Raw genomic sequence first — 23,958 nt, 5'->3', positions numbered from 1 at the left:
TTAATTTTTTATTTAAATTGTACTGAATATTTGGGAACAGCTTTGTGAATCCTCCATGGCAGCGTAAAAGTTTGATGACCATTTTTTGTTCTGTTTCTAGGCAGTGACATTGTTGAGTAGTATGAACTGGGATCTGGATGGTCAGAGCTGTTACGTTTGTCTGTCGACCATAGTTAATCATCTCCTTCGAATGCCTCTCAATGCAGACAGAGAAGGTAAAATTATGTAGAATCTCTTTCTTTGCCAAATGCAAGGTCTTATGAATTACAAATACTAATACAGGGTCTTATGAATTACAAATACCTAATACAGGGTCTTACAAATTACAGATACCTAAACAGGGTCTTACACATTACAAATACCTAATACAGGGTCTTATGAATTACATATACCTAATACAGGGTCTTATGAATGACATATACCTAATACAGGGTCTTCTTATTACAAATACCTAAAACATGGTCTTATGAATTACATATACCTAATATAGGGTCTTATGAATGACATATACCTAATACAGGGTCTTCTTATTACAAATACCTAAAACATGGTCTTATGAATTACAAATACCTAAAACATGGTCTTTTGAATTAACTCTTGCAAAAGAGTTTGTCATCCATTTTGTTTCATCCAGTTTTGTATTGTCAGTGATCATCTGACTTACTTTCACCCCACATGTAAGTTACGTGATACAGTTACTACTTTGTTAGAATTCTTACACCATGCTGAAAAATGTTTTAACAGAAATACTGTCTTTTATGTCTTGATAATTGACCAATCATATTACTGGAATTTTGTTGATGAGGTAATAAAAATTGTGATTGCTATGGAGATACTGCCTGTTCTGAGAAACCATTTTTGTTTGCAGACAGGAATGGTCCAGTGATACTATTTTTAGTGTTTCTATTAAGACTATGTTTTTAATTACTATCACAACTGTACAGCAACAAACTTACTTACTACTATCAGTGCAGACATGTCAGTCTTTAAGTTATATCTTATATCTCTATTATAGATGGAATTTGTAGATATCATAATAATAAACAAAAACAAAACATTAATTATTTGAAAATGGAACTTGTTTTACAGATTATTTAGAGGCAGCACTGGGAACTTTTTATGCGCCCAAAAGACCTTTATCAGAGTCAACAATCTTGGACTTCCGTGATCCAATTAGTAGACTTGCCAGGCGATTCTTCCTTCACTTGCTGAGGTAGATTATCTGTCTGTTCTCTGCATATACAGAATTCATTTGTCTAATTACTGAATTATAAAAATGTACATATTTTTTATGCTGCATATATATGCAGTATTCAGGGATAGCAACATGCACACAAGTGTTCATAACTGTCAACTTTTTCTTAATATATTTTGACAGTGGATTGTGTATTTTTAATGAACTAACATTACTGTCAGATGATTCTTTCAGGATAAGATAAATTTACCAGTTTTTCTTATTTTAATACATTTTTTGCATTTTGAGTGTTTTTGTGTAAAGAAATTCAGGAGTAATATCAAATGTGTACATATTCATTAATGTCAATGTAAACTTCTGATGTCAGAAGTTCAGCTGTATGTAGAATCAGAGATTTGCTAGTAAATGTCATAAAAAGTCATCTTTGATCTTAGCATTTACTTTGGTAAATGATTCTGATGTCTCATATATAGATTATGAGACAAAACATACGGACATGGAAGTCTTTGTACACTGCTGAAAGTTGCAGATATTGCATGCACATTACACGTATACCCTTGAAATTTGAAATTAAGCAGACCTTGAAATTAAACTTACCTCAACAATAAGACAACCGATTCCTACAATACTTTGCCATTAAAAGTTAGCTGGTCCTGAAAGTAAACTTACCTCAACAGTAAAACAACTGATTCCTACAATATTTTGCCATTAAAAGTAAGTTGGTCTTGAAAGTAAACTTACTTCAACAATAAGACAGCCAGTTCCTACAATACTTTGCCCTGATATGTAAGCAGGCCATGAAAGTAAATCTACCTGAGCTACAAGACAGACAATTATAACATGTTTTGCCCTTAAATGTAAGCTGGCCTTGAAGGTAAATCTACCTAAATAAAAAGATGGGCAATTTCTGCAATGTTTTTCCCTTAAAATAAGCAGCCTGATATATTTAATACACATCTTGTTTGCTTTTAAGTAAATAAGTGGAGATAGAAAACTTCTGATGCCATAGAAGGAACACAGTAATATTCTAAGTTGTATGTAAAACTCTAATTGTAAAATTCTGATATATTCTTCATCATTATTATATTCAAGAGTATGAATATTATTTGCAAATCTTTCACATTCTTGTTATATATATATATATATATATATATATATATATATATATATATATATATATATATATATGTATGTATGTATGTATGTATGTATGTATGTATGTATGTATGTATATATATATATATATATATATATATATATATATATATATATATATATATATGTATGTATGTATGTATACCCCTTGTCTACTGATACTTTTACTCAAAAGTATAACTACCTGGAAAATAACTTTTGTAAATAAGCTGTGATTATTTGTTAAGTTTTTTTTATAGCATTTAATAACAATGATACATGAAAATTTACCACTTTGATGCGCATGCAGTTTGATAATTTTTTTGTTGATTCACTATATGACTCTAACAGAGCTTAGTATAAATTATAGTTAAAGTTTAAGTGTTCGTACAGCATGACTCCACTATAGCATGTTTTGTTATAACACAAATTCAGATGTAACATGATCGTGTTGTGGTTCCTGAAATTTCATATTAATGTATGTTTTTCACATGTGAACAAAATATATATTTTTTCTTCTTAAATGTATGAAAAGTATGTGTAACAAATTTACCATTTTGGGGAAAAGATTCTTATATAAGACAATCATGGTGTGGCTCCTTATATTTAATATACATATATCTTTCTTGTACTTGCAAAACTATTGTTTCTTCTTCAAAGTAGGAAAAATAATGTGTAAAAGTTTATTTAGCGATTGTACAAGGCTTTGTTAGTGTTAATAATTTCAATTTTTTTCCTTTATTTGTGGCAGCCTTTACCATCTGGTGATCTTTTTTGTCGACAATATTATTCGCTGTTTAAACTTTTATATACAGTCTTGAATGTGGAGTGGGGAAATTCAGAGGCACCATGAAAAGAAGCTGCAAACTTGTATATAAATTGCACTGGAATTTATTATTGCATAAACCAATCCTTTGTTTGTATTGACAAACCATATTAACAGTGCATTGTTACATTATGCTGACATCCGGCCTGAATGATGTGATACACTCAGATAGTCATGCTACTGGACTAGCTACAATTGATCAGTCTCTGAAGGCAGGAATGACTACAATCAACCAAATAACAGCCAATTCCCAGAAGAATTTTTTTTTGCAGAAACTTAAGAGAAAACAGATTACCTTTAAAGCACTAATTGTTCAGGATAAATACAGTAGTACCCACTTATATCGACATCACTTATGTTGACAAGCCACCTATTTTGACAAATTTTGACAAAAAATCAAAGTCCCAGTCCCTTGGTCTACTATTAGTACCAAAATTATCACGGTTTTGTCGATATCAAGATAAAACTAAATAAATGTACATGTCGACAAAAGCCATTGGTCCCAGCTTGAACAAATCCTTTGTTTTCTAATAATTTATGTTGACAAGCTGCCAGTTCCGGACCATACTTTGTTCAACAATTAGTTGATGTTGGTGCCAGGCTTTAATTTTCCTGCCAAATCATTTATGTCGGCAAGTGGCCAGTTCCAACCTTTACTTTATTCCACAATTAGTCAATCTTGCCACCAGGCTTTAATGTCGTGGTTGGATATAAAAACAGGCCTTTGTTTGGTCCTATAAAGTTGGCCTCTCGTGGCGACTTAAATAAAAGCAATGAAATCTGATTGATTCTTGCATTTTCCAATGTGATCAGTGATTAAAACAAGTTTATTGTGCTGTGACAGTTTCCTTTTTAACTTTATTTAGCATGTGTCAATGTATACAATATTATGCCTTCATTAATCTTATCAGTCGCATATCTCTTGTTTGCTTTTATGTACTTTTAATGTGACTTCTGTAACTAAATACATGTACTGTTTAAACCAACTTGTTGACAGGTTTTCATTTCCCTGTGAATAGCCCCATCCCCTTGCTAGCCTTAATAAGATGGGAACAGACTGACCAAAATCTAGTCCAATTTAAGTACATGTACTTGAAGCATGTAAATAACAACTATGCAACCATGTGCTAATGCCGACTTTGAATATCAACGTTGAATATCGTAGTGAATGTTTTTCACACTGGTTTTGTCTTCATGTACTCAAAATTTCCATTGTTTGTTTTCTCAAAGTGTAAATGCTACTCACTGATGACAGGTCACCCCTAACTGATGAATTTAACTTGTATCTTTTTTCAGACCTTCCAACACTTATCTCAACATCCGCCTATGTCGACAATATTTCCTTGGGCCCGAGGATGTCGACATAAACGGGTAGCACTGTACTAAGCAAATGAAAAAATTTTGTTCGGTCCTCCAAATTTGGCCTTTAGTGGTGATGTGTACCCATTATCAAAGCAAGCTGACTACAATCTTCAATAAAACAATGTACCTTTCATCAAAGGAAGTCAGCACCAAACTTAAATAAAAACAATGGAATTTGATAGATTGTTGCATTTTCCAAAGTGACTGGAACACATTTATTGTGCCATAAAAGTTTCTTTTTTACAGGAAAATGGTTATGCATATGATCACTTCTAATGGAGCATAAAATACAGATTAAATTTCCAATCATTTGAAACCATAGATAAGTGACCATCAAGTTAATTGAATGTGGGATTTGTTCATGTTTTCATTTCCTTATGAATAGTCTCATCCCCTGGGTAGCCTCAGCAAGATAGTTGTCTCCTGCTGACCAAAATCTAGGACAGTTTAAATACATTTACATGTAGCATGTAAACAATGATATAGCCATGTGCTACTGGTGAAAATTAATATCATAGTGAACTGTTTAGTGACACATGTTTGTTAACGATGGGATAAGGATCAAATGAGTACTGCCATTTTTTATATGTGTTATTTGTGTTTTCTAATGGGATGTGACTGATAAATGAATTGTATATGATCTGTACTTGAATTCATGGATTTATCATATACATGTACAGTATTGAACAAATTATGGATTGTATTGCACAAATGTAAGTTGTCAATATACAGATGTATTTCAGACTAATTTTGTCTTCATTTGATCAAAAGCACCTATTTTGGCACCCATTTTTATTACTTCCCTCCCTTCTGCCATTTTTCAGTAGATGCATCATTCTTTTCACATGACTGACTTGGTTGGTTATAACATGGTTTGGTACATAACACAGTCTGGTTATATGGACCCCAACCATTGTGTTTTAGCGGATTCACACGTCAGTCAAATGAAGGTTTCCATGCTGAAAATATTTCCTTCTGTTTAATATCTAATTTGTTTTTCACATAGGTATGCCAGATTTGATAAGGCTTTCTTATTAGCTGTGGACATAGGTGCAAAAGATCTATTTATGGTAAGTAGGATGTCAGCTATTGCTGTAAGATTTCTTTATTTACATTGTAAATGTTATTGAATATACAGTAGTCCCCCATTTATAAGGCCACCCCTATTGCAGCAGGGAAGTGGCCTTATAATGAGGGTGGACGTTCTAGAGGGGGATGACAAATGCGAATAGTAAATACATATGAAGAAAGTCACAAGTACATTTAATTCTAAAATATTTAATATTTTCATTAAAAAATCACATGCATGTTGTGAAATAAATGTAAAACAAACCGTTTCATCATTTTCAAAAGAATGTTATGAATAATCATTGATATAGTTTCAAAACTGTCTTTATAATTATGTTGCAGATCACATCGTCTGTCACTTTGTTGGTAACAGTCTAAAAAACAATTAAAAATATCCTTGCTATCATATCCCCAGCATATATCATTTAGTCTTTTGTTCCAATCTTTAACAACTTCATTATTAACATCAGATGATTCTCCACTAAGGACAGGACACTTAATAATGTGTCGGACTTGAAATCTGTGCAGCCATCCATTACTTGTGGTAGAGTTGTCATATCGCATTTCAACTGACAAAATTGTTGCTTTTTCTTGGATCATTCAACTGGTGAGTGGAAATTTCTTAGCACGCGCAGTGCAAAACCATTCAAAAACCTTGTCATTCAGATCAGGATACAAACATCTTGGCTCAAACAATCTTCCTTTCTCCGTCCATTTCACCTTCCCACTTCTGCAGAATTGTTTCTTTATCTTTCATGATATTGTTTATCGGAGTCTTTCTGACATCAGTTTTCTGCAAGGATCCTCGACACCATCCCCTTTTTGGTCATTTGAATTACTTTCACTTTCTCTTCTAAACTGAGAATTGTTCTTTTCCTCAATGACATGTTGATCTTTTTGCATCTTTTTCATGTTGCCAACTACAATACTGGTAGAACAAATTTTTATGCATCTAAACAAATTGCCATGTGTTTTTAAAGGAAGTGATCTTGTCTCATGATTGGTTAGTCGCAGTCTGGTATCCTATTGTTTTTATACATTTCTTTACACTAAGTGAGAGAAGCCAAAACGGTTTCGATATGTACCATTAACATCACACAAATTTGACCTTGTGGCCGTTAGGATTTGTAATCTTGACAATTATTGTCAGTTAAGTAATAGCCACTAATTATCAAAGTGAACAAGCTCAGCATCTTACTAAGGGAAGCCATAAAGGCTATCAAACCATTTTCCTGCTGACTTTTGTATTGTACATCGATACTGCCACTTCTCAGCTGTTACTACTGTTCAATAATTGTAATCTTAACAATTATCATAGTGACTAAACCGGACATCTTATGATAACACAGCAGTATGGCTAATTGGATTACATGTACTTACCCTTTTGTATGGATTAAACTTTGAGTCTTTCTCGGCTTTATGGAATAAATGTGGCTTCTGGTGAGGCATAAATGATATAATATTAACCTTAGTGGTACATGTACTTTAGTCAACACTTCTTTCAGTAACGAAAACCTGACATCTTGAAACAGAAATCGGATTTACACACATTATAAATAAAATACTGGTTCTGGATACATACTGAAATAAAATGCAGCCGCTTGTGAGGGTAAAATGTTATATTATTGCACTAATGTGCTGGCTGCTGGTTGCATTAGCCAGGTGGCCTTTCGTGAGTGTTATTTTTGAACACAAACTTGTTGGTGCCAACAGATTCTGGCCGTTAAGGATGGGGTGACCACTGGTCATTGGGGTCGTTCAAGAAGGGGACTATTGTGTGTATATATATATATATATATATATATATATATATATATATATATATATATATATATATATATTATTTTAATGGTTAAATGATGAATTCTAGTTGTAGGGTGTCTTTGTTCTTTTTTAAATCAAGCAGAATGTTTATACTTAAGGCACATCCTAACACTAATTTTACAGAACCAAAGATTTACTAAATTCTGATCAAACATGCTGTATGAACTTCTTGTGTGGTCTAATTTAAAGGAAACCAGACATAAAACTTTTCCTTTTATGTATGTAATTCTTCGCAAATTTTAATTCGACTGTAATGTTTATAAATTAAATATCATATGTGGGTAGTGATTATATTGCACGGAAGATAACATGATTCTGTAAATTGCTGAGTTTTGATGAGACAACAGATCACATGGTCCTGTGACGCAATATTAGCCAGTCCTTGAATGCAAACAGAAACATGGTGAGCGAGACAGACGGGAGGAGACCAGATTTGGGTTGCACATTTAATCTGCTTCCGAGACATGCTCATAACTATGTCTGGTGAATTGTGTTAACAATGTGTTTAAGACCTGACAGCGGAAAAGTACAGCAGTAAGAAGGTGCTCATATTTCATATTTTGGAAATTAAGAAAAAGCAATGTAATTTTAAAATACTTATACATTGAGTGCTGTGCAAAAATGTGATAAGGATTAAATGATGGTGCCCAATGTAAAAATTAAAATTTATCATAATGCAATAAATTCATTTAAGTAGGATGAGGTTCAATCATATTATATGTAAATGACATAGCCATTACCTACCCCCAACACACACACACACCACCACCTAAGGACTAACATCTTGAAAATATACATCCAACACTGAAACACTGAGAGATAATACTGAATTCTGGGCGAATAGACTAGAATGAGGTCCGACTTGTGTGTGAAACAATATCCATTACCGGGGATGTGTAAAAGGCATTGAGAATGGTTTTCATCGGTCGTAACTTATGCATTAGTTTTTCACAATCCCCCCCCCCTCGCCTCCCCACAAATAAATCTGCAAAGCAGAAATCAAAAGCAATTAATTTAAACAGTAAGAAACTTCCGTCTTTAGATTCAATTACAGTGTATTTTACAAGCAGGCTACAGTTAGTGTATTGATATTATATACATGTCTGGTATAAATAGTTTTATGTACTGTATTGGTCAGTGCTCAAAGAAAAACTTTTAGGCACAAGCCCCAGGCTGGTGACCGAAATAAACTCACTAGCCCTGACTGAAATTCCACAAGCCTGGACAGTTAATACCTGTCAACTTTCAAACTGGGAGAAAAACTTCCTGATTTTGATGGTATTTCCACACCTACCTGTTGATCTTGTGATATCCCCTCGATTTTTTGCAGAGAACTCCCAATTATTACATTATGTCTGTCAATTTTCTTTTCTCAGAAGAAAAAAAAACATACATAAATAGAGATAACGTATGCAATCCACAGATATCATATTCTATTTTATCATGTGTGAATACTGAAGTGATGAAATAATATCACATGACAGTTTTTTTTCTCCAGTAAATAGAATGTTAAGATTAAATATTATTCACATAAATTTCAGATTTTTGTAAACCACTACAACAGTACTGTAGTAAAAAAAATGAAAGAAATAAAATTGGCAAACAAAATCGCATCTCTATTTCCGCCAAAGAAACTTGGCCAGGTAACACCTGACATTCCTCTACTGTATATGTAAAGTTTAATTACCATGATTAAATTAAAATAAGGACTAAAACAAAATACACTACACAGTATATGTGCCCCCAAAGAACTATTTCAGAATAAATATTTTGTTCAGTAATCAGTGTTATATACCTTAAGAGTTAAACTTGTGACTGCAGATTTGAACTGTTAAAATGAAGTCCTAGGCATCGTAAGTTACAACAGAATAGGGGATCGTATAAGGTGCCTTAGCGGACAGAATTGGGACCAATCAGAATGCTGCCATTGCAGTTTTAATGTCATATGTCCAGAATTCCAATTTCACTTGTATAAGAAATGATTGTCCTTAAAGTTTAATTTTCTTGGTCGAAAGTTTATCTGTTAGATTTTAGAATATATCTGTTGAATTAAACAGTAGTGGTTGAAAGTTATATTTTCTATGCTGAGGTTTTAGATTATGTTGTTTGAATTACATGGCAGTGGTTGAAATTTCAATGTCATACGTCAAGAATTTATGTATTGGTTCAACTAGTTTATGTTGAAAGTTCCATTTCATATGTTGAGCATTTAGATTTCATCTGTTGAATTACACAGCGCTGGTTTACAATTTGATGTCCAATGTCGAGTTTTTAGATTGTATTTTCTGAATTACACGTCGGTTGTTGAAATTTTAATGTCATATGTCGAGAGTTTCTGTTTAACATGTTGAATCATATTGATTTTCCTGAAAGTTCTGTTTCGTAAGTTGAGTTTTCAGATTGTATCTGTTGAAGTACACAGCGGTGATTTGACATTTTATTGTGCTTGTCAGAATTTTTATTTTTATATGGTGAAATGATGTATTGGTGTTGAAAATAACATTGCACAATGTCCACTTTAACATTTTAAAATAATGTCAAGTATTAAGATACATCATTCTTGTATTCAGTTTGAGGCACTGTTACATTTCATGCTTTTACAGTTTGAAAGTTACCATTTACATGTTGAGAATTACTCTGATTTTCTTTGCTAGATGTCGCTCTCGTGAATGGACCATGTTTTTTTTAAACAAGGAGGCTGCTTATTATTGCTGTGAAATTCAACAGATGAAATCTAAATACTTGTCATATGAAATGGAACTTTTATCACAAACCGTTACATACAACATGTGAAATAGGGATTATCAACATATGATATTGAAATTTCAACCACTGCTGTGTAATTCAAAATATACGCTGTGAAACATCGACATAGGAAATAGAACTTTAAACCACCACTGTATAATTCAACATATAAAATCTAAAATCTCGATTTTGAAAATGGAACTTTAAGGACATGCTGTTTGATCCAGCACGTGATATTGGATTTCTTAACATACAGTATTGAAATTTTAAATGCAACTTCTCATTGGACCAGCTTTTGTCCGTTATGGCGCCTCATAGCATTGTTTATTTGCCAATCAATTGCTGGTGCTTTCATACACACTCTGTTGAACATGGTTTCTTTGAAGTATGCCCGAAGGGCAGTCCTTTTCACAAGATAAATGCAATGATAAGGATTAACTGTTAATTAGTCACACTGGCTTTATTGCTTGTGTACTTAAATCAAAACTTTAGCTATTTTGCCTGTTTAGCTACAGCTGACCAGAATATGAAAAAGGGGCTTGTCCTGGGGGATAATAAGGTGTATCACTGGGAGAAATGGCGTGTCCCAAGGGCACTCACACATTGGTGCAAGGGGGTGGGGTCAGTAGTCACCTCCCCCCATTTCTATTGTCAGCCAGTTAATGTGAAACTTTGATTTTATACATGACCTTTATTCTTTTAATCGCTGCTATTTAAACTTTCCAAGGGAGAGTTTTATTTCAGTTCCATTCATTACAGATTACCATTAATACATACTAAATGTAACAGGCATAGACTGAAAGTTTATTTTTAGTTTGTAAAAATTTGTTTTTAAGATTACTGAAAATAGTGTTTTTTCAAAACACAACAGGTTTAAAATCTTATTTTTAGCAAAGCTTCCATTTGATTAAAATCAGATCTGAATTTTACCTATGACATTGGTGATTTGATTTGGAGTTTGCCGTGTTAAGGCATGTATGTCAACGTCTTGAAAATACATTTACTCATTTCATCAGTGCGATCAAAGTTTCCTCAGGCAAACAATTTGTTTTGACAAGCCCGACAGGCACCTCCCTTTGAATACAGGATGAGCCCGAACTAAAAAAGAGTGGCCCCGGGTGTAGGGCTATCAGATTTCTTTAGAACTGCTGGTGTAGATAAAAGATCTGTGAATTAATCATTGCATTTTGTGGTCACTTACTCAGCTTTCTGCCTATTTTCGTAACTCACACATTTAACACTTTTCCTAGGATTTAAAATATCTAACGGTATGTCTGGAACAGCACGAACTTTTAGTCTAGGCCTAGCATTTGCGTATCCTTGAGCTACCATTTTTTTCAGGATCCCACTCATAACATTCCTTTGAGAAATGTAATGATCACAGAGTGCTGTATGGTGTTGATTTGAAATCTTGTAATAATGCATCCATACTTTCTTTATACCTTTATCTTTTGGAAAAGAAAAACAAATTTTGTCTACAGGCTTTTCTTAATGTGCTATTACACCTGTAAGCAACACAAAACGTTATTGTCTTTTACTCTGGTGACTCACATTTTGGATGCTGGAATCACTACTATGACATCACATCCCGAAAGTAACCAAATGGGGATGGAAATTTTGCATACAAGGTCATGGAAATTCAGCTCCTAGAAGTTATGCCAATATTTAAATAATTTCCATTGGTTTCTGGTCTCCTTCAAACTAAGCCGAAATATTTTGGGTTTTCTCCTGGTCATTTTCAGTATAAGATGCAGCATATTTTGAGTATGCGTAGGTCCACCAAGAACTTCTAATAGTGTATTAAACCATTATATAGATTGTTTCATTCTCCTCTTGTTTCATTGTGTGCTCAAATTTGACTGAGATTTGTAATGGAAAACAGATGCAGCTTACCGAGATCTATGGTGGTTTTTTTAAGGATCTTCATTACATGGCATTGGATAAAGGTGAAACAGCATTAGCAGAAGTTGCAAGAAGAAAAGCAGAGCAGATAGAATCTGATTTATCAGGTAATTTCCAATTTTGAAGGTCACATTTGTCATCATGTTGGTTTATTAAAATATTTTTAATTTAATTTAACTCTTTACGTCTTATGCAACAATTTAATCATGCACATGAATTTTAAGTTTTTCTTTAACAAATATCATGGGAGCTGCTGGCACAAAATGACAATGGGAAGTGTAAGAAAATACAAGTTTCATCAGTTGTTTTCTTTACTTCCACATAAATTCATGGATTCTTGGATATGCCTTTCTTCTTCAAATGTGTTACCAGATCACAACAAATGAGGAGTATGACAACTAAGAAGCAAATCGATCCCTCCCAAGTTTGATTTTAGCAACAAAAGTGTTAAAATGGGTCTGCTTGTCCGACTCCCACCTACGCAGGCAGACAACTTTGGCACTGCTGTTGAGAAAAGAAGCTTGGGAGGGCAAGATAGTGGTCATTCTCCTAATACATTAAAACATATTTTAGTTCAGAAATTGGTTTTTCAAGCCAGCCTATTGAAAATTAATTTCATTTGCAAAGTTTTATAGCAAATTTTTGTACATATACATTTGAAATGGATGTTCCCAAGTTGTACTGCTCCAGCCAGTAAGGGAGGAGAAATTTTATGAGTAGAGATTTAAAAAAAACACTTGCTGTAAAATATGTCAAAATAGTATTTGCTGAGATAGATGTAAAACAAGCTTGATGTATATTTTACAGCTTGTGTTACCGCTTTTGAAAATTGGAGGTAAATCAGAAAACATCATATACAGGAATTTCTACTAAGTGATATTTAGCTAGATAGATCTTGTTAATTATAGAGATTCTGTGATATTTAGCTAGATAGCTCTTGTTAGTTATAGAGATTCGGTGATAGCTAGATAGCTCTTGTTATAGAGATTCGGTGATATTTAGCTAGATAGCACTTGTAAGTTATAGAGATTCGGTGATATTTAGCTAGATAGCTCTTGTTAGTTATAGAGATTCGGTGATATTTAGCTAGATAGCTCTAGTTAGTTATAGAGATTCGGTGATATTTAGCTAGATAGCTCTTGTTAATTATAGAGATTCAGTGATATTTAGCTAGATAGCTCTTGTTAGTTATAGTGATTCTGTGATATTTAGCTAGATAGCTCTTGTTAGTTATAGACATTGTGATATTTAGCTAGATTGTTAGTTATAGAGATTCAGTGATATTTAGCTAGATTATTAGTTATAGAGATTCAGTGATATTTAGCTAGATTGTTAGTTATAGAGATTCAGTGCATCTCCTTATAGTTAAGGTATTAAAGCTTTAAATTACAAGAAAAAAATCATATTCATTTAATTGCATTGATAGTCTTACTCTGAATGTAGAATTACCACTTCATGTACATACTCCTGCATAGTGTTTTTCTACACTAATTTCTTATCAGATTCACTGGATGGCTTTGATGATGACATTCCTCCTCTAGTGGGTCAAGGTCAAGGTTATCAGCAAAATGGTGAGATGTACAGTAGGACTAATTCATCCAGGCAGCAGGAGAGGGTATGTTGACATCCAAAAAAAATTTAAATGGTAAATTACTTGGCAGTGGAACATGTGAGTGTATGGTGTGGCCTTGCAATCATAGTGTGTTGTGTCATCAGTATTATAGCAGGCAGATCATCAGTTACTACTTTCAACTTGTTTTTAAAAAATATCCTGGCCAGTTTTTTTCTACCAGTGCTCACACTAAGCCCCAATGTAAACATGCTATGAATTGATCATGGAATGTTGAACCAAACTGTTATAATCAGTTTTGCCTTTATTCTTACAACTAATCCACGTTTTTTCTTCATCATTAAACATATTAAATCACATGACTGATAACCAGTCTGAGGTAAACAACCATTGTAAGCTGTACTGACAAATATATAATGCACCTTGTTTTGTACATTCAATACTCACTCTTTAGAAGTCTGTTAGTGATAATTATAGCTAGGTACCGCAAGAACATTTGTACTACTGTATACCGCAGTACTTATCAATGTACCACAATACATAATACAGTATATCACAATTATTATAGGGACCAACAGTATAGTTCTGGGGCAGGAACTTGACACTTTTTTAATTCCATCTATCAATAACTGGTAAAAATATCTTGCTCTAATTTTTCAAAATGACATCATGCATACTTGATATATATTGTCTATATGATTGTGTGCATGCATCAGGCATACTTGATATTGTCTGTATGATTGTTTGCATACTTGATATATATTGTCTGTACGATTGTGTGCATACTTGATATATATTGTCTGTATGATTGTGTGCATACTTGATATATATTGTCTGTACAATTGTGTGCATACTTGATATATATTGTCTGTATGATTGTGTGCATACTTGATATATATTGTCTGTACGATTGTGTGCATACTTGATATATATTGTCTGTATGATTGTGTGCATACTTGATATATATGGCCTGTATGATTGTGTGCATACTTGATATATATTGTCTGTACAATTGTGTGCATACTTGATATATATTGTCTGTACAATTGTGTGCATACTTGATATATATTGCCTGTATGATTGTGTGCATACTTGATATATATTGTCTGTACGATTGTGTGCATACTTGATATATATTGTCTGTACGATTGTGTGCATGCTTGATATATATTGTCTGTACGATTGTGTGCATACTTGATATATATTGCATAATTAACATCATCGTACCAAACATGCAGTAGATATGCAGATCACCTTACATATTTTTTAAGATAATACTAATTTTATGGATATTCTGATGAAAGCTTAAGTGCCAGGTCACTCTAGTTGATCTATAACTTCATAGATATATGTAACATATATGGTCCAGTTCTTGTTTAACAGATTCCTCGGTCAAGGCAGCATCCATGGCAACAGAACTTGCCACCATCCTCCTCAGTATCCCATAATTCCTCAAGTCCGGGATATGCAAGTCAGCAAAGATCCAGGCAGAGCCATAGGTCCAGATCAGCTGAGGATGATCAGGACTCTGGCCTGTAAGTATCAGCTTTGTGTAAGGGTGTACCATATGTACTCACTTATAGGTCAGGTACAACTGTAAACAACATATACCTAATCTGCTGTCACAATGCACTGGCAGATCAGGTTCTTTGTTGTTTATTCTACTGAGTAGTTCTAACAAACTGCATAGACCCAGCTATGCTGAGACATTATGTGAAGGCTGATTAGGTCTGTGCATTTTATAGTTGGATTTGACTCATAAGCAAGTATATACATTATGTGTGTATTTCCATACTTATGCACAAAGTGTATTATGATGCGGTATGATTTTTTATTACAGTCATCGATCTACCACTATTACCACCTTCAAACAAGTGTGCACATTTCTCTTAGCAGCTCTTTACCCACAAATATCTGACAAACATTTCAGATGCTAAATGTATTACTGACATGTCAAGGCCCTTCAACAGGCAGGAATGTATCTCTCTTATGAACACTGTACCTTATTATTTACCCTAGGAGCCATTTATGATCTCTAGTTTTGTTCAACAAATATTCCTTTCAGAAACTAACAAGGGCTAACAAACTTTGTATTGGTTACACCTTTTTCATGACAATGCTTAAGTTTGTATATATCATGTTATAATTTAACTATAGCAATTTCCCTCGTAACTGAGACAATTTTATTGGTTATTAAATACAAAAAATTATATATTTTCTAAGAGGTTGTGTATCATCTATATTCATTACCTGTTGATGTAGTTTCCATGATTCAGCACACTTTATTGCATAGATGGTTTAAATAGCACTGTACTGAAACTTTGATCAGATGACTACAATTGTAACTATGCTACCATCATAATAGGGTCTTGTTTTCTTTAAAATTAATCGTTTTTGACAACTGATTTCAGACACCTACAGTTAGGTGAGCTCGACTTGGATTCAGATCTAATACAAGATTATACAGCCGCTCTACAAGATGATAATGGGTGGAACAAACAGGGTAAGTTACATTCAGAATTTTCAAGTGATAAGAGTGTGATTCAGAAGGTGAAAATCACATTGTGAATCTTCTGTTTTTGTTGGTTTAAAAGGCACTTTTAATACATTGGCTATACGCAGAGGAAATGCAATCCAGGTGCCTTTTCAAAGGACACACAGAAGCAGGTGCCCTAAGCTGGCATAGGTGAATATTGTAACCAATGATTTATGAGTACAATGCTCTACCAGCAAGGAAGGCAGTATGAGCATGAATTTTGTCAAGCCTACCCTGCTGGAAGATTGACATAGCAGTCGCTTGATGTCTGCGTGCTTGTCTGTCTGTCCACACCCTAAATTAATTTCATTGTAACAGTCTTTTTAACTTCTTTTCATTTCAATACTGTTTCATCTCACCATTTTCAGATTTGGAAACTAGCTTGATAATGCTGTCACTATATTAGCATGCTGACCTTGACCAGTTTCTCCTGTTAGGTACATCCTTTTTTTAACTATCTTGGTCTTACAAATTTCAAGCAGATCCACACATTATACACACTATATGAAGTTTCCCATATTTGATATATATTTGTACTAAATTTTTGAGAAAGGAATAGATTTGGAATTTCTTAGCATATTACCAGAAAATTTCCCATGACAAGAATACAATTTTTTTCCAGATGAACATGAGGATGGGGTGAGTGTGACACTTAATTTCTTTTGTTGTATAGGAATTAAAACGTTCTTGTATGGGTGAATGTAATCTATATAGCAGTAGTTCATGCTTTATTTAATCAAATAATGGAAGGTATACTATGTTTGTGGGTAAAAATGATATATCCAGCCAAAAAAGGAAGCAAATGCTTTTGTCAAAACTGAAGGGATTTTACAGTTTATTGTCAAGCCTGCAAAGCATAGGCATGGACATTGAAAACCACATTCTGATGACTTTGTCATAGGCAAGGACATTGAAAACCACATTCACATGACTTTGTCATAGGCATGGACATTGCAAACCACATTCAGATGACTTTGTCATAGGCATGGACATTGCAAACCACATTCTGATGACTTTGTCATAGGCAATGACATTGAAAACCACATTCTGATGACTTTGTCATAGGCAAAGACATTGGAAACCACATTCTGATGACTTTGTCATATGCAAGGCATTGAAAACCACATTATGATGACTTTGTCATAGGTAAGGGCATTGAAAACCACATTATGATGACTTTGTCATAGGCAAGGGCATTGAAAACCACATTATGATGACTTTGTCATAGGCATGGACATCAGTGCTGTTTTGCATTTGGCTTAGTTCCTCTGACTCTGTCACATGTACAGTCATGAAATTTGGTGGGTGTATTTATCATGGAGGGTCCTACTCATGATGGACATAAGCTCACAGTGACCTACTTTCATGCCCCATTGATTATCTTATTTTTCTTAATTTCGCTTTGTTGACATGTCTGATGGTAATGGTATTTTGACTGATTACAAAATACTGTTGTAGGACATTCATAGCTGTGAAAGTGAATTGTATTAATTTTCTTTGCTACAGAACTATAAAGTTGATTAATTTCTAACCCCTTATCTGATGAAGCACATATGGATGGCAAATCTTCATAATGACAAGTGTAAGATTATCATGGGCATTGGTCAAAACTACTTCCTAATCTTGGCTTTACATTTCTAGAAAACAAAATAGACTAAACTATGCACTGCCACACAGAATCTCCACTTTAAATAATAAATACAATTACAGCTTTGTTTCAGGTAAAACAACTGCTCTGGTGGCCTAGTGGTTAGAGTGTCTATCTCGGATGCGGGAGGTCGTTGGTTCGATCCCCGACCGAGTCATACAAAAGACTTACAAAAGTGGTACTAACAGCTGCCTCGCTTGGCGCTCAGCATTAAGAGGTTAGTGTTAGGATTGGTTGGCCTGGTGTCAGGATAATGTGACTGGGTGGGACATCATGCTACACATCACTATAAATTGTCATACTGCAGACATTGTAGCGATACGACTGAAAAATTGTTAAAGCTACGTTAAAAATCCAAATCACACACACACACAGAGAGGTACAGCAATTATGCAGAGAACAATAGGGAAATCAAGATAAAAAAGTAAACAAATCACTTATCCATATTTTTTTAATTAGTTAATTTCAATTGTGCAATAAAAACCAATGAAGCAAACAAATCACCTATCTTTGTCGAACAGGTTGATTAATACCTTATTATGCTGTTCCCAATTATGTGTGTATATAACAATATCATCAGCCAAACCACACCCAAGTATGTGTGTATATAACAATATCATTAGCCAAACTACAGTCTCCTTGCCAATTATGTGTGTATATAACAATATCATAAGCCAAGCTACACTCAGTTATGTGTGTATATAACAATATCATCAGCCAAACCACACTCAGTTATGTGTATATAACAATATCATCAGCTAAACTACACCCACTTGTGTATATAACAATATCATCAGCCAAACTACACCCATTTATGTGTATATAACAATATCATCAGCCAAACTACACTCATTTATGTGTGTATATAACAATATCATCAGCCAAACTACACTCAGTTACGTGTTTATATAACATCATCAGCAAAACTACAGTCTCCTTGTCTTTCAGCAATCTGTGTATAAGATAAACAAAGAATGCTTCAGCACTGACCAGACTGAAAGGCATAACTTTAAACTGATATACACCTTTAAGGGTCATCAAAGCCATTAATGCATGGGCATTCTTAGTGATGGGCATCTGCCAATGTTGAGGTCTTGGAAATATATAGGTACCCCTGGCAATTTTGAAAACACGTCTGTCATATCTGGCATCGACATTATCTGAAACACTTTGACCTTATTCAGTTGATGAAAGTCTATACAAAAAATGTTTTTTTCCCATCTTTCTATAAATATCGCATGGGATGAATACGGGAATTTTAGAGTTTAATTACTCCCAGGTCTAGCATTTTAGTTACTTCCCGATCAGTCATCTCCCATGCATTAAAGGGTATTGGATATCATTTAATTCTGATCGGCTCCGAGCAAAGATGCCAACAGGTATCTGGGTACTTGGATACTCACCCGTTAATAATAACCCAGGTAATAAAATGAGCCATATGGTACTCATTTGCCGTTAAAAAGTTTCTCCAGTGCTTGTACAGACAGCACTCATTCTCTTTTCAAGTAAGCAATCCATTTGATTGAGCTGTAAATACATGTTTTCAGTGCCATGCAGAGCTCTGCCTCTTTCAGTAAATAACTGAGGTCTGCCTCTTCTAGTAAATAACTGAGGTCTGCCTCTTCCAGTAAATAACCGAGTTTAATCCCATAGCTTGTTTTCCTGTGCGACAACTCGGATCTTATCGTGTCGTGGAAGAGTGGCAAGGAACAGAGGATGGTTTTTTGATCTTACCACACAAATGATGCATTCAGTTGCAACCTTGAATATATTTCACAAATTGTATGATCAAAGTGTTACTTACAAACTGTATGATCAAAGTGTTACTTACAAATTGTATGATCAAAGTGTTACTTACAAACTGTAGGATCAAAGTGTTACTTACAAACTGTATGATCAAAGTGTTACTTACAAATTGTATGATCAAAGTGTTACTTACAAACTGTATGATCAAAGTGTTACTTACAAATTGTATGATCAAAGTGTTACTTACAAACTGTATGATCAAAGTGTTACTTACAAACTGTATGATCAAAGTGTTACTTACAAACTGTATGATCAAAGTGTTACTTACAAACTGTATGATCAAAGTGTTACTTACAAAGCTCAAGCTCAGTCTCTAAGCATCTGCATATGACCATAAGGCCAAGGAAAGGGAATCGGATGACATATATGATGAATAGATCATGACGACTTTCCAGGCAGTAATGAAGGATTTTCAACTTTATCAGAAAATGAGGATGAAATCTTTGACTTTGTACCAGGTGACATTAGGTTGTGATATTAATAGGATACTGTGAATTTAAAAAAATGTTGACTCAACTTCAGGTTTGCACACATTTAAAACAATTTATAGGTATCTAATGGTTAGGAACAGCAGGTACCTGGTAGAAGTTTTCTAAATTTTTGACAGCTTTAACTATGAGGTACTTAGGTATAGTTTGTGCTTCATTAACAAAGTATGACCTGGACTGTCTGTAAACACATATGGATACCTATTTAAGATCTCACCAATTTGTCAGTGCTGACCATTTTTATTTCCTCATTTCCCACTCCATTTGAGCACACAAGGGAAGTTTCTCTACTGGGATCTAATATGGGCTTGTAGCTCAACCTGTCTTTTATGACCGGTGGCCTGAGTGGTTAGAGCAATCAAATTGGATGCAGGAGGTCACAGGTTTGAAACCCAGCCAAGTCCTACCAAAGACTTATGAAAATAGTTCTAACAACTGCCTTGCTTGGCACTCAGCATTAAGAGGTTACTGTTTGGATTCGTCTGCCTGGTGTCATGATAATGTGTCTGAATGGGATACGATGCCACATCTGTGGCATAATACCCCAGTGCAAGATGTCACACTAAACTGCCACACTGCAGACATCATAGTGGTAAGACTCAAATTGTTAAAACCATGTTGAAAATCCAAACACACTCTCCCAACCCTGCTACTCCTGAACAAAATTCTTAGGGACTCCCCCTCATAACCAAACTGCTACCCCATCTCCACAAGATCTTTATGTGATGACATGATTAATACCAATGATAAAATCCCAAGTGCACTACCATGTATATAGTTATGGGAATATCACATAAATCAACTCTATCTTCCTTTTATATATATATATATATATATATATATATATATATATATATATATATATATATACAATAGGACTAATATATAATGTAAAATTTTGAATAAATTCTGAAACATCCAGTATGTAAAACAATTCTCTCATGTAAAACAGATAGCAAGACAAAATGCAATTTTATATTTTGCATACCTCTACAATGGAAGATTGCTCCCAAACAATGAACAGCTTTCTGACAAAACTCATATTACCCTGGTTGAAATCAAATCTACAGAGAACTTGAGGTATTTGGGCTTCTCAGTGCAGACACTTTGCGCATGCAAGTGTGTAACCTGAATCGAGCATACTGAAATAGCCAATTGTAAAAATAAACCACCCTCAGGTAACATTTTAAAACACACAATTTAGTGACACCACATTGGGGTATATCCTTGAGTTCAGTAGAATTCAGGTATATATTCAAAATGTGTATGCTTGTATCTTTTGAAATTAATTTTCTTATCATGTGATCATGTTACCCCAGTTGTCATTTGCTTCATTGAAATGTCCCACTCTCATTTGCTTAAATAAATTGTCACACTGTAAATTTCTTCAGTAAATTGTCAGTCTGATTAATAAGAAACTTTGGTGATAGGAGCAGTTTCATTGGCCCCAAATGTTTCCAACCTTTTTTGTCAGGCTCCCCATTTTTTCCTGCATTTTTCAACATGGCCCTTACTTACCTTAATTTTTTTCAGTAATGTTGAAAGTCAATTACATAATACATGAATAGCAATAGTGAAGCTAATTATGGTATGACCTCTGGGATGTGGTATTGGGTGTATGAGTTTTATGTGCTTCTGTTGGTAAAATGAGCAGAGCAGAATTTATACACTGCAATTAATTAAAACTGATATGAATGCCTGGATTTCATTATTGTAATTACAAATAGGTACAAATATTTAATCAGCTGCCAATAGAACATGCAATGGAATTTTGTTTAGTTTCCAGAACATTGCTAAAAATTGAGTCCAAAACATTGTCAAGATATTTTGAGAAAGCCCCAATAAACATATAAGAACATATGTACAGATGTCTTCACTATATAATAGTGGTCTCAAACCTTAATGGTCACCACTGCCATGGGTTGATAACTCAGCTTTATCAGCTACATACATGTTTATGGGGACAGTTCAAAACTGAAATGTAAATCATTTGTACTTTGTCAGTTTTTGGTGAAGTTTTGGAAACTGAAATGTAAATCATTTGTACTTTGTCAGTTTTGGGTGAAGTTTTGAAACAAAAGTGAATATCTTATTCTGGTTGAAGTTGATTTTGAAAAATATTTTTACCTAGTTGTAATTACAGTACTCATTTAATTGCAGTTAGTTACAATTTCTTTGTTTCTGCTGTGCTTATATGAAGTTATTGTTGCTCAAGTTTACAAAGGTACGTCAAGTAAAGACTTTAATGTTTTGCTAATTTACACAAGCTTAATATTTTTCTTTGTATATATCCCTATTTTGACCCTACTTTTTCACAAATGGTTGCTGGAAAGAGGGCAAATTCCTACACCAATAACGAATTTAATTTGACATCAATTTTTATTGAATAAATTTGTCATTTCAGGACGGGAAATCACTGAAGGTGATTCACTTTGGAGTGGTGTGATTTTGAAAAGAAGAAAATAAGAACTCACTTTATACTACAAAAGGCAGCTGCATTCAGAAGGACAAGTTGTATCTTACATTCATATGATGAGATGTTGTATCTTACATTGATATGATGAGATGTTGTATCTTACATTGATATGATGAGATGTTGTATCTTACATTGATATGATGAGATGTTGTATCTTACATTCATATGATGAGATGTTGTATCTTACATTGATATGATGAGATGTTGTATCTTACATTCAGATGATGAGATGTTGTATCTTACATTCATATGATGAGATGTTTTCCCAGGAGACATCTTTTCTGGTCATGAACTTGTATGATGATTTACTAATAGGATTAAATATAGACTACCATAAACAACTTGTACTGATATCATGAATATTGATTGACAAAATAGATAATATTATTTTATTTGAAAATACTTCTCGATTTCTGACCTGTTAAAAAACTTCCCCAATGTTGATACACAGTGGATGCACCTAACTGGAGATCGTTACAGGTATATACAAAGTAATTTAAATAGTCAATTTTAGATCATTACCTATCTAAATAAGACATGAATTGGTCTCTGATACACTTGTGTGTGTATCTGGAACATTTCTTTACAGTTCAACAGAAAATCAGTAACATTTTTGTACTTTTTCCCCTCAAGTAATTTACCGTTAAAGTAGGTACATGTACAATGTACTTACTGGAATTAAACAATGTACATACCTGGAGAACATCAATGACACTGATGTGAAAGTGCTTGAAGGAATAATGTATGAATATATGACTTATTTCCTGTTATGTGAGCAATATTGATGCATATATATATATATATATATATATATATATAATCATTTTCTCAAAATAAAAAGAGCAAGTCATTTGTAGAATCATTCTCCCCTTGATCTCTCAGAGATCAATTCCAAGAGGACTAAGCCCTGTTCAAAGAATGAACTGAAGGCCCACAACCAACAATGCTTTAAGAATTTCACAATGTTCATTGTCACAGCAACTTCTTCTATAGTAATGTTAGTGCTGAAGTTATTACATAAGCATGTCAGCATTAATGCCGTAATTTACTTACAGTTATTTGCAGCAAATATTAGATTACACTTTCCTCTTCAGAAGAAATCTGTTAAAAGACCCAAATATATCAACTATATACAAATAATCACAAAAATTCACTTGTCTTTTTCCCCTACTGGACAAAACCAGTGATAGTCTTGGAGAACATTTATTTTGCTTTCCTTTTCATCACCACTGATGTATTTGGCTCAGTGTTCAATTTTTCATTTTTCTCAACAAGGATTTTTTTCCTTTCAAGCATCTCCTCATACTGGCTGTAATGTGTTCTTCTGATATTAAATTTCTCTGTATGCAGCTTCTTTCAGAGGTGCTGTGTGCTGCTC

General features: G+C 33.8%; 1 protein-coding gene across 2 annotated transcripts in view; it reads left to right on the top strand.

The window, feature by feature from the left end:
• The window catches only part of LOC149804325 (WD repeat-containing and planar cell polarity effector protein fritz homolog), a 98,834-nt gene extending 75,105 nt beyond the window's left edge, over positions 1-23,729 (top strand). Inside the window, exons 18-26 of one of the 2 annotated variants that reach the window (XM_089938823.1) lie at positions 101-215; positions 1,090-1,213; positions 5,524-5,587; positions 12,073-12,163; positions 13,559-13,671; positions 15,010-15,161; positions 16,038-16,129; positions 16,785-16,801; positions 22,509-23,729. In XM_089938823.1, the coding sequence (XP_089794949.1) occupies positions 101-215; positions 1,090-1,213; positions 5,524-5,587; positions 12,073-12,163; positions 13,559-13,671; positions 15,010-15,161; positions 16,038-16,129; positions 16,785-16,801; positions 22,509-22,550 (810 nt within the window). In that variant the 3' untranslated portion in view covers positions 22,551-23,729. The remainder of the gene's footprint in view (positions 1-100; positions 216-1,089; positions 1,214-5,523; positions 5,588-12,072; positions 12,164-13,558; positions 13,672-15,009; positions 15,162-16,037; positions 16,130-16,784; positions 16,802-22,508) is intronic. The other variant, XM_089938815.1, reaches the window with a different exon arrangement.
• The last annotated feature ends 229 nt before the right edge of the window (positions 23,730-23,958 follow it).

This window comes from Sinohyriopsis cumingii, chromosome 2 (assembly GCF_028554795.1).
Source record: "Sinohyriopsis cumingii isolate HCF-2022 chromosome 2, ASM2855479v2, whole genome shotgun sequence".
Classification (NCBI taxonomy): domain Eukaryota; kingdom Metazoa; phylum Mollusca; class Bivalvia; order Unionida; family Unionidae; genus Sinohyriopsis; species Sinohyriopsis cumingii.
The sequence above is the reverse complement of the archived record's forward strand: the minus strand, read 5'-3'. Positions and strand labels throughout refer to the sequence as shown.